Source organism: Acanthochromis polyacanthus, chromosome 15 (assembly GCF_021347895.1).
Source record: "Acanthochromis polyacanthus isolate Apoly-LR-REF ecotype Palm Island chromosome 15, KAUST_Apoly_ChrSc, whole genome shotgun sequence".
NCBI classification, from domain to species: Eukaryota; Metazoa; Chordata; class Actinopteri; family Pomacentridae; genus Acanthochromis; species Acanthochromis polyacanthus.
This window is the reverse complement of record NC_067127.1, coordinates 35,593,831-35,606,455: the sequence shown is the minus strand read 5'-3', so window position 1 is coordinate 35,606,455 and position 12,625 is coordinate 35,593,831. Positions and strand designations below refer to the sequence as shown.

The following is a 12,625-nucleotide window of genomic DNA, read 5'->3' as shown; positions in this document are numbered from 1 at the left end:
AGTATCTCAATAAGCAGTTTATGAGTTTTGGCATTTTTAAAAGAAAAAAATCTGAATAATCTGATTGCAGTTTTGTAAATGTGAATATTTGCCTTGCTGAGCTCCTCAGACTTTCCCACTGCAGTGTTTTAACCTAATGAGAGGATCTAATGGTTCTATTTAAACTGGATCAGAGTCAGCAGCTGTAGTCGACTGGATTCACTCAGGAGAAGTTAAGAGGCCATGAAACTAAGAAAATTACATTAACACAACTTTCTACATCAGTAAAACTGATCATTCAAGTTGCTGTTTGTATGTTTTTGACCCAGCAGAATTGGTCATATTTCCAGAAGACCTTAAGTTTAATGGTTTTTTTTGTGATAAAGATTCGTGCGTTTTAATTATTTCATCACAGTCACAACTTTTGTTCATGACTGTATCCGCCCATAAATATAGAATAAAGTTAAAGACTGCTTTCAAATGGATTTAAACTCTATCAGTCTGAATGAAACTAAGACGGAGATCTTTATGTTTGGTTGACTGGACCTTTAGAACTGTACATGACTGTTTATTTTTTATTATTTTATTGTCCTTTTGTTTCAGGCTTGTCTTCAGCTCATCGTGTTTCATGGCAGTCGAGCAGCTCTTTGCTTTATAAATAAATCTGACTTTGACTCCTGACTCCTCTGTTTTTTGTTTCTAAGAGCCCTGTAACAGTAAATTTCTCCTTTGTGAGATCAATAAAGTCTATCTTATCTTATCTTATCTTATCTTATCTTATCTTATCTTATCTTAATAAACCAGTTTTTATTTGTTGCTGCGGTTTCGAGAGTCGTCTGTCTTTTATTACGAGTGTGACTGCTACAAAACGTCTTTTTGTTGTGTGGCGTCCAGTTTCACCATGAGGTTTCACTAAATCTTCTTAAATCCATCTTCCTATACTTGTTTTATGTTACCAAGAAGTTCAGACAGCAGAGAAAACCAATCGACAAAGACTAAAAACTCTGCATATCAGCTGCCAATACAACCAGCAGCTGTTGGTTTTAATTAAAGTCTCCATAAAGTGAACATAATTTCCTGAGTTTACAGCCTGCAGCTGCTCGGAGGGTTCGTTTCCCGGCAGCGTCTCTGCTGTAACTGAGCTTTGAACCGAGCTGAACGTCCTTCTTAGAAAGTCTGCAGCAGGATTACATAACGAGGACGGAGCAGGTTCAAGTCCAGTCGAGACGTGGTGAAATCTGCTCCACTGCGTTGACGCAAGACAGAAAACATCCGTTTGCAGGTTGGAGTCCAGATTTAATCAGCCTGATCAGGATAAAGGCTCCTGGTTTGTCTGAACATGCTGAACGAACAGGAAGGTCAAGTTCAGACCTGACAGAGGACAGCGAAGGACAAACTGTCTCACCGTGGAGAAAATCCGACAGTTTAGGTCCTCAAATCTGTTTCAACAGAGATGCAGAGGATAAATTCAGGGTTTTAAAAGTGAAAATATAAGATTTACAGGGAGAAAAATGCTGATTTCTGTCAAATAAGGTACACTATAGGATAAACTATATACTCGCAGTATTTTATCATAATGTAAAATAGCTCTCATAAAATAGTAATTTTCTGTAATTAACATTTATTTTCTAGCCTGTATTTCATATCAGATTTTTTGGACTTTTCAATGTGAAATGGATGTGTATGTGCAAAAACAATGAAATTACCTCTGATATATGAAACTGTAGATATGATAAATTATACACATTTTGAAGTGTACAATAACAGTAGTTTGACAGATTCTTTTCACAGATAAAAACACACTTTAAAAAATATATATAATTATTCCAGATGGCTCTCATTTAAAAAACTTTTTCTGTTCGCTGTCACTAATTGTAGCTCATTTTAAATTTACAGAAATAAACCATTGAATCTATTAAATTAAAAAAAAAAAAGTGAAATCAGGATATATTTTTTAGTTTTTAATTTTATCATATAAATAAAAAAATAATATATGTAAATATAAAAAGCAAATGTATATTTTTATCAAAAAATATTTTTTAAAATTAACTGAAAAATATAAACATGTATATTTATATTTTAATTATTTATGTGTAAGTAATATTTTAAAAATACATTTTTAATTACAAATAAATACAAACATACATATTTACTTATTTATATATTAACTTTATAAACATAGATATAAAATGTAATATATATTCATTTAAAACATTTTAATGTTACGGCTATTTAGTTTCGGGTTTTAGGGTTTGTTTGTTTTTTTCACTAGACTTGCAAATTCTGCCCATTTCGGCAATGCAGATTTATTTTTTGATGCATTTCTAAAATAATAACCAAATAAATAAAAAGTAAAAAATACATAAATGGACATTTTGTTTTTGCCTTGCAAATTAATTTTCTCAATTTTGAGCCAGAAAACCTCATAAGAATTAATATTTACCATTAAATTACAGGGACCAACTTATATTTTAACATTTGTTACAAGAATAAACAAATATTTTAACGGCTGCAGAGATAACATCTGGCTCGAGTTAAAAAAGGAAGTATTTGTATTTTGAACATCTTGTGCAAAAGAAACCACCGAGTCATTTTTTTTTTTTTAACATTTCTGGACGTTTTCTTTTATTGATCCTTCAACCATCCTGTCCTCAGCCACACAAACAGCTACCACATTATATACAGCCCCACACACAGATTACAGTTAAATAAGTTAAACTCTTTCAGGCCTGTGAAACCAGGTAAATAACAGCGTTTTCTCTCCAGATGTTACCCTACATGATACAGTAGCTCCACTACAGTGTTCAGGTTTTGCGGCTGATTTCACACCGAGTCTCAGAATGGCGGATTTAAAAGGCATCGGCAGAGACTGAACCAACGACGCTCAGCCGTGAGGCGGCGGATAACAGCGTGTGACCGTTACCGGGATATTTAAAAACTTGTAACAAGTCTGATGACAGGCAGGAAGTAAAAACAGGAACTCAGAGGGGCTGCTTCAGGAGCTCGCAACGCTAAACTATGTCCAGGTTCAGTCTGGAAAATCTAACCAGCTTTAAAATCAGCACCAGTTAACCACCAAAAACCCAAAGATATTCCTCACAGGATCATCTCATGTAGCTGACAGCAGTTTTTTGTACTTTTCTGACGTTAAAAATGAGGTTGATCGCGATAGCTCTGCTAGCAGACAGTACCGGACGTGTGTCGTCATGGAGAACAGAACGACAGCGAATCATCACTCGCGTTTTTAAATAATGTGATTAGTATTTGCTAGTACAGATTCACAAAAAAAAAAAAAAAAAGAGAAATAAAGGTCATCAGTTTTATGTTTGGTCACTTGATCGAACTTCAGCATCATAATTTAACTTTCAGTGCAAATGACTAAACATAAAACCACAGATTTAAAATGTAGCGGCCGAAACAAGGACAACAAAATGACATTAAACATTCAGCTTTTAGTGACTTGTTCATGACGTCGCTGACTTTAGGTACGCCACCAGGTCCTGGCGCTCGCCCTTCTTCTTGATGCCGGCGAAGATCATTTTGGTTCCAGGAATGTACTTCTTGGGGTTCTCCAGGTATTCCATCAGGGTGTCCTCACCCCACACGATACCTGCAGAGAAGAAAGAAAGAAGGAAGGAAGAGGTGAGTTCAGCTGTTAAAGGAACCAGGAAGGATCTGAGCCACCACCATGTTTGATGTTTGGCTTTGTGTTCTTGAGGTTAAAAACACCAAAGACACTCCTAAAAAGGTCTAAAACCAGGACCAAAATCAAGCCTAAACCAGTCCAAAGAAAATCAGAAAACAGTATGAACTCAGTCATAAAAAGGTCAAAAATCAAGACCAAAACCAAATCTATACTCCAAGACTCACCGAAGACAGTCTAAAACCAGGACCAAAATCAAGCCTAAACCAGTCCAAAGAAAATCAGAAAACAGGATGAACTCAGTCATAAAAAGGTTAAAAATCAAGACCAAAACCAAATCTATACTCCAAGACTCACCGAAGACAGTCTAAAACCAGGACCAAAATCAAACCTAAACCAGTCCAAAAAAATGCTCAGACCCAGTCAGAATGCATCCTGAAACCAGAGTAAAGACATCCTAAACCAACTATAAACCAGAACCAAAACCAGGAGAACCAAGACTGGAACCAAACAGAAACCAGTCCCAAGAAAGTCCAGAACCAGTCCAACATGCAGTCTGAAACCAGACCAGAAGCTCTTCAAGAAAGCTCCAGACCATGATACTACCACCTCCATGCTTGGTGGAAGGTTTGGTGTTCTTGGGGTTGAAGGCCTCACCTTCCTCCAGAAGACCTTATTAAAGGAACCAGGAAGGCTCTGAACTTTTAACTGGAGGAACAAGAGGCCGGACATCACAGGTTTAAGATCCACTGAAGCAGCTTTAAGTCCTAGCAGCAGGTTTAAAGGCTTGTTTCATCTTTTTAAATCAGCCACAAACTGCAACTGGAGTCGTTGGATTTTCAACTTTTCTGTTTCTTGAACTACACATCTGTGACATACCGCTCTATTTAAAAATATAAACCAAATCTAAGCTCAAAATTAATTAATCACATTTTTATCATTATTTAAAAAGACGCCACCGTTTGCACTGACTAGAGTCCATAAAAGAGAAAAACTTTCTGAGCTCCTTGATGCAGACAAGAAGCCTTTTCAGCAGAACTGATCTGTTTTTACAGAAAACAGAGGAGAGAACAACGCAAACAAATAAAAACGTAAGCAGGAGTATAGAGCCGCCATTTTTTCCCCCAGTGTTGGCAGTCTTGGAACACGTTGATTCCAGGTTTTTGTAATATTATCAACAACGTTTTAAAAAAAATCTATAATTTCTGTCATTGTTCTTCTTCCTGGTTCTGGTTCTTCCTGTTCAGATTTCACAGAGCTGTTGGACTTTTGATTGCAGAGAAAAATGAACCACAGTGAGGAAAATTAAAGCAAAAATGTCCAGAAACTGACCTGTGAACTGAATTCTTTCAAATTGTGCTTTAATATCAGATAATCGATCGGCCCTGCAGCACACAATGATGGCTTCTCATAGAAATGCTTTAATCATGTGTGTTAAGCTATTTTAACTTTGCTTCTACTTCAGATGTTGACAGAAGTAGAACAGCACATTTTATTTCTACTGCCCCTTAAAAACTGTACAAAATGCTGTAAACATTCACAGTAAATTAGAGATGATGACCAATACTGAAATGTGGGGTAAACAGAATATATTTGGAGCTGTTAATTAATGATCAGATTTGAACTAAACATAAATAAATTGTAGCGTTTATCCTAAAAGCTAAACTAAATCAGTAAAGTCACAGACTCGTGTGTCATTCAGAGATATATACGCGACATACTGTAAGTAATCTTCTCTTACTAGTTTTATGCTGTCTGGATGTGTTGCACATTGAATTTTGATGCCACATGTCTGGCTTCATGTGCACCTCTGGTTTTAACTAGTTCAACAGAGCTGCAGAGATAAACTCAGGGTTATAAAAGCAAATAAATCACAAGATTTGCAGGTAAAAAAGCAGTATTTTGGAAAGATTTGGTTTGTAGATGAAAACACATTTATGTAAAGAAAAAAAAATATTCCAATCAGCACTCATTTAACAAACAAATTTCAATTGATTTTTTTAAAAAAAATAAAAACCTCAAGATGTATAAGTTTCCAGTGGCTTTTGGTCATTTTAATTGTCCTAATATGTCACATTTCTCATGCTTTAGTGGTTTATTTTGTTTTAAAACTCTTCTTTTTCTAATTTTATGCTGTCTGGATGTGTTGCACATATAATTTTGATGCTGTATGCCTCACATCACATGCAGCTCTGGTTGTTTAACATGTGTGTTATAAATAAATGTAATTAAAGCAGCAGCAGACAGACCTTTACTCTTGTTGGCGTCTGTGTAGGAGTAACCATCCGCCTGGCCGGTCTTCCGTCCAAACAAACCCCACAGGTTGGGTCCCACCTTGTGTTTGCCGCCCTCCTCCACCGTGTGGCACTGGGCACACTTCTGGACGAAAGCCTTCTTGCCTTTATTGACGTCTCCCATAATCAGCTGCACACAGAAACCAGACAGAATCACAGCTGTTAGATTACAGGCAGAATCAGTGGCTGTAAACTGAGCTGCTGTCCATCTTCTATTCATAGAAGCTCTGGCAGGAAGCTAAATCTGACCGACGCCATCTTGTGAAGGTCGTTTAAGGTGACTGCTGGTTTTATTTACCGACTTTAGACACGTTAAACCGGCAGCGCACACCGCCGTTAGCCCCGTTAGCTTAGCTCCCGTTAGCCGGTAGAGCTGCCAGGTTGGACGGGGTTGATTTAAGAGAATAAATCCGTGAAGGCAGCATTAACGTACTTATCTGAAGCAGTAGTAGTTAAACGTGACCTGTTCGTGTTATTTAATCACTAACGCACCTCCAGCCTGCTGCTTTCTCATCTTCTGAACAGTAAATAAAGTAGTTCCTTGTTTAGGGAGAAAAGGGGGAAACATTTAACAGCGACACCGATAATCCACCTGACCCAGTGTGACCTCCGCTAGCCGCATCTAAAACCTTCAACAGCGGTTAAATATGAGGCAGAAATTAAAGGAGAAACGATCTACAACGCTGTGACTGGTGGTATTTTATAATGAAGATGCTAACTGAAGCTAACGTCGCTCAAGACAGCAGCAGGTTGATCATCTAACGGAATTATCGCAGATACAACGGAAGTTAGCTTCTCATTGGTAGCTCAAGGACTCAACTGGCAGCACTGAAGGAAATATTCTGGATTTTTCCACATTTTTATACACAAACCATGTTACATGTTCTAAACACTTAATACTTTCTGAAAGCCACTATTACACGTGTAAAAGTACAAAAGTCACAATTTCACTGCTTGTTTTTCTGCATTTGGACCACATTAAAGCATGTCTTGATCTACCGTGTATAATCTGTTTTTTTTCTGCCATTTTAATATCCATCCATCCATCATCTATACACCGCTTAGTCCTCAAAAGGGTCGCGGGGCGGCATTTTAATACACAGAATAAAAGTTCCACAAATTAGAAACTGATTTAGAGACATTCTGTTCCACATAGAGCGTTTTTTTTTTTTTTTTTTTTTTAAAATCTGGACTTGATTATTTTAAAAAAAGCAGTGAAATCTTATTTTTGTACGTAGAGTAAAGGTTTCACATATTTAACAAGAATCTTTAGCCTCGCTGGCTTCATGTTGTCTGAATTTTACAATTTTAAGTGTAGGGTTTTCATCTGGACCTCGTTAATGTGGTCCAGTTATGAAATCAAGGATATTTATGCCAATGCATTTCTGCAATGAAACTTAGTTGGCACTTCCAAAGACATCTCCCTCCTTTTTACATTTTTACAATTAGAATAAAAGGTTTCAAAATTAATATGCTAAGTTTTTAGCATCTCTGACATAATCTAGTTTAGGTTTGATCAGCCTCTGCATAGAGTTTTTACATTTGGATCTTATCTAATGTGGTTTATGTGGAAAAAAATAGCAGTAAAATTCTCCATTTTCTGAAATTTTCACTAATATAAATCTGTGACTTGAAAGACTTTTGTCTGTAGGACAATAAAAATCCAGATTTTAATCATCTATGCATAACGGTGTGTGATGGTTAAACGTGGCCTACATGCAGAAATAGCTCTAAAATCATTTTTATTTTCACCTTTTTCACAAACAGAAATTGTGTCTTTAGCCTTTCTAGTATGATCCAGTAAAGATTTGACCACTTTGATGTCGTGATTTTTATCTAAACCTGCTCTAATGTCATCTACATACATAAAAAAAGCAGTGGGATTAAAATTTCTTGCTCTTTCAACAGTAAAATAAAGGCTTCATAAATACAAAAAATGTATTTAAAAAAACTCTACAGCCTCTTTCAGACAATACAATCCAGATTTAAATCCATCAATGCATGACGGTGTCACGTCTGGACCTTGTTAAATGTGGAAATCTGTCTCTTTTCGCCTTTTTCCACATACATTAATTGCATTTTTAGCCTCTTGTAGTATAATCCAGTCCAGGTTTGATTGGTATATATAGTGTGAAATCAAAGCTGCACCTGCTATAATGTGATCTACAGGCAAAAAAGTACGGAAATTAATTTATTTTGCGTTTTCACCAGTAGAATAAAGGATTCACAAATAAGAAACTGTCCTTTAAAGACTCAGAAGGTGTGATCCAGATTTGATCCATCTATGCATGATGGCTCTAAGTCATGACCTTGTGAAATATGTATCTCTCTCTTATTTTGCCTCTTTGCACATACATTAATTGCATTTTAGCCTCTTCTAGTATAATCAAGTCCAGGTTTATATGTCGTGGAATCAAAGCTGCACTTGCTATAATGTGATCTACTGCCAGAAAAAGCAGTAAAATTTCCTTTTTTTGCAGTTTCACAAAGAGAATAAAGGTTAAATCAATGTAAAAGCAGGTTATTTAAAGCGCTGACTGTTTACCTAAGATGTCTAATGCAGTTTTAATTCATTAAAAAGTATTAAATTAGCAGAAAAATCGCTTTAAGTTTCCCCTAACTGCTGACTCAGGAGCGTCCAATCAGAAGCTAACTTCCCGCGGCGGAGCTCTATCATGGCGGGCAGCCGGGAGACTCTCATCCTTCCCGGCAGCATCAAGGACACACACACACACCCCGGCCCCCTCTGACCTAAACAACCGCTATCATACCGGCAGCTACCGGGACACCTCGGGCCGTATTTACCGTTTATCACAGCACAGCTCACTGACTTGAAGCTCCTTTCAGCCACACCGGCCTGCTCAGTCTCCCCCGTCAAGGATGCTTCAATGTCGGTGCCAGAACACCGCTGTCCGCCCCCGGTGTACCGGCTGCACCCATTACCGAGACCCGGACACGTTAATAAGAGAAACACACATGTAAAATCGAATTCAAACTGATGTTAAAAAGCCGCTTTGCTCTTGAATAACCGGTCCTGTGACTTAACGCAAACGGAGCAGCAGAGCTATTCACCAACAGCTAACGTTAGCCGCTCAGCATCTCCGCTCCTCTTCAGCATCGCTCGGAACAATGAAACAGAGAGGCTCCGGTTCTGTCAGAGCCAGTGAAGAAGCAGGATAGAGGGAAGGAAAGGGTTTACCTGTCAGGTTAAAATCAGCCCGGTTAAAATCTCTCCGTTGCGGGTTGGAGCTGCTCCTGTCGGCCGACGAGCGTTAAGTAACGGTCGCAAAGAAGGTCACCGGACTATAGAGGCACCGGTGTTTGACGTCATCACGTACGGGCCGAGAGATTTCCTACGATGCTGACGTACGCTTTACATCGGGCTGAATCTCCATTCGACACCGAGTTGCCGCCTCATATGAGGTCTTTTCTTACATTTTAGTCAGAATTGATTACAGTTTTTCACAATAAAGCGCTCAAATATAAACTCAGGATTAAAAAGCCGTTCGAACTATTGCTCAGTGTTGCCATTTTGTTGTTATTTTAATATTAAAGGAGACGAGGATTTACTGGAGGAAGCCCACAGTGAGATTTGGTACCAGCCCCAGCCTCTTGCCGCATTCTCCAGCCTCCATTGTGGAGATTCAGACACCTGCTGGAGGAGCCTTATAAGGAGAGAAAACATCAGGATAACTGCTCCTTATTCTGATCACAGATGTTCTGAGGATTTTCAGACATTAACAAGGTTTTATCAAGTCCAGAAAACTTTATATATGAACCTGTTATCCAAATAATCTAAGAATATAATGAGTGTAAAGCGTGTGACACTGGGGGCAGACAAAGGTCATTCACTCATGTTGGGCCTTATATCACAGGAATGCAGGGGAGATACATCAAACTGTGACCCCTGGAATTAGTGTCATTTATGTAATTTATTTAACTAACATTCATATGTGAAGATGTGCCAAGAAAATTAATGTTTAATACACTGAAAAATTGTTTATTTTACAATATTAAATGATGCAAACATACAAAAAATGCTGAATAATACACATAAAACGTCCTTATGCTTTTAATCTGTAGGGTTTAGATTCTTGTAAGGTCACAGCTTTAGTTCTAAATTAGGCCGGTTAACCTCCAAAATTAATAATACTGCAGCTTCTTTATATTTATTACTGTCAGATACAATAAAATTATACTCTCTGCCATTTTTGTAGGTTTCTAATCTTTAAAATCTAAATTATTCTCACCTTTAGCATCAATATTTAAACTTTATACTTGATTCATAACACTAATCTCATTTACTGCTGTTTCTTGGCATGAAAACTGTTGATTTATATGAGCTATATAAATAACAGTGACTTTATTTGATTTATTTATTGGTATTTTGACAATTTAGATAGTCCTGGATCAACTATATAAAAAATAAAAGTGAATTAAAATAAATAGATCTCGGGCTTCAGACACCTAAAAGTCAGTATCTGTCAATTATTTTTCAAGATGAAATATATACAACCTCTAAATATCAGTATATTTTTAAATATAAAATAGTTTGCATATAAATATTTGTGCAGTTTCTAAGAAATGAATTCTAGATGGCGGTATAAATTAAAGCCTTCATTTTACATCTTAAATAGCTCCACCTGCTATTAACTTCTCAAAAAGCCCCGTAATTTAGTAATTAATGCAACAATAAATTAATTTTTTATACATCAGGCATCTGTGTAGAAAGCAGACATGAAATATCAACAAGTTTTAAGCGTAATAAATAGAATTTAATAAAGAAAAATCAGTGTGAGCTGCTGCTGATCTTGAAGGTGACCTCAGGTGACCTTCAGTGTACGACGACAAAATTAAACTTGTATGGTAGAAAACACAACAAATTACGCATTTATGTTCATGTTTATTATGTTTATTATATGTACAAGAGATTTACTGACAATAAAGAGAAGTAATATCTGTGTCACAACCTCATATGATCTGATCTGATCTGAAGGTTTGTCCTCAGACGGGTCGGGCAGCAGCTTTTTAAAAATAACACACACACACACACACACACACACACACACACACACACGTCTGGTTCTTATATCCCCGTGGGGACTTACCATTGACTCCCATTCATATCTAACCCCTAACCCTTACCCTAAAAGTGAATTAAAATAAATAGATCTAGGGTGGAATTATCAGTGGAATTATCTTCCACTAATAATTCATTTAACTGAGTAACCACTTTGAATGGTTTAATTAATTTACCCAGACCAAACCCAGACCAAAACAATGGCTAACCCTAAAGAAACTTTTTTGCACTTTTACGTTTTTCAGTAACAACAACATGGCCGAAAAAAACAGTTTCAACACGCACACACAAACACACACACACACACACACACACACACACACAGACACACAGACACACACACACACTTGTTGTCTATTAAATAACTTAACGCAAACTTCAATAGACTGAAGTCAAACTAATACTTAACGATTTAATTTATGGGTTTCTGTTTTTACAAAAACAGACGTTCTTAAATAGCTGAAGGTTCTCAGCAGGAACCAAAGATTGTGTTTTGTCTCCTCCTGTGATCCACGATGACAGATCAGCTCAGGTCAGGGTTAAAAAATATACAAGTCTACAAAGCTGCTGTACGTCTGCCTTATGTGAACTTTAATATGAATTATGTGACCATTCCTGTATCAACATTAGCTCCACCTGTTCTATTATCCTAAGAAACAACAATTTAATGAGTCTATATCTCACAACATCACATCTATTCTCACTTAAAGCCTTATCGTTTAGCAGCAGTACTACAACACATAGAAAAAAAATATACATTAAAAATCTGTCTAGACTCAAGACATGAACTATTAACAAGTTAGAAGAGAAATAAATAGAACTTACTAACAAAAAAGAAGGTCTGAGCTGTTTTAAAATATGACCTCAGTGCCCTTTGACTGTATAAAATTTATATGGTAATAAAAAAAGGAGTCAAAATTCAAAATTCACAAAATTCACACTTCCAAAAATGGGAGCAAAAATGACAGTGTTACGTTTATGTTTTTGTTGAGTGTAGTTCTTGCACAAAATTTGTTTTAACATCGCAAACGCTGTATGTCGGAATGATGGAACAAGACTTTCTTAATAAATTCATGGAAGACGGCCATAACCATAAAACGTTGTAGGTCGAGGACGTCGTAAACTGAGGACCTGGTGTAATGATACAGGAAGTTCCACCTTGTAAGCCGACAGGATTGGTTCTTTAGGTTTGTGACATAGAAAACCCTGCTAGTCTGAATCTGTGTTTCTGAGGCTGCAGCTTCACTGATTATTCCCTTCATCATGTGTCTTCCACCATTAAAAAACAATGCATTGTCATTGGATTTGATCTTTAAGTATTCTGTCAGTGATATAATCTTGTAGAACCATTAATTCTAGACATGTACTCAACCAATTAGTATTTATTTACTGTTGGTATGTGAAGATCTGAGTATAAGAATCAATCTGTGCCCCATTTTTCATTTATTTTAAGTGCTTTATCAGTGGCTTTCTATGGTTTTATTCTCTTTAAAAGATTTAATTTATTCTGTATTTATCAGAGAGAATCCTCAGAACTGATGCTGGCGTTGCTTGCATGAACTGCTGCTCTGTTGGTATCACTTCTCCTGATGTCAGTAAATATCAGGAGAAGTTCTAGAAAGGATGAAC

At 36.8% G+C, this 12,625-nt stretch overlaps 1 protein-coding gene across 2 annotated transcripts; it reads right to left on the bottom strand.

Annotated features, from left to right (window-relative positions):
• Positions 1–2,677: 2,677 nt before the first annotated feature.
• Positions 2,678–9,259, bottom strand: LOC110962194 (cytochrome c). 2 transcript variants are annotated; one of them, XM_022210093.2, is made up of 3 exons: positions 9,116–9,259; positions 5,872–6,046; positions 2,678–3,589 (listed from the first exon to the last, which is right to left on the bottom strand). In XM_022210093.2, exons 2-3 carry the CDS (start codon positions 6,038–6,040, stop codon positions 3,444–3,446), a joined length of 315 nt encoding a protein of 104 aa, XP_022065785.1. In that variant the 5' UTR covers positions 6,041–6,046; positions 9,116–9,259; the 3' UTR covers positions 2,678–3,443. The 2 variants fall into 2 exon arrangements, with proteins under 2 accessions (XP_022065785.1, XP_022065786.1); XM_022210094.2 differs by lacking the exon at positions 9,116–9,259 and adding an exon at positions 8,722–8,899.
• Between the last annotated feature and the right edge of the window lie 3,366 nt (positions 9,260–12,625).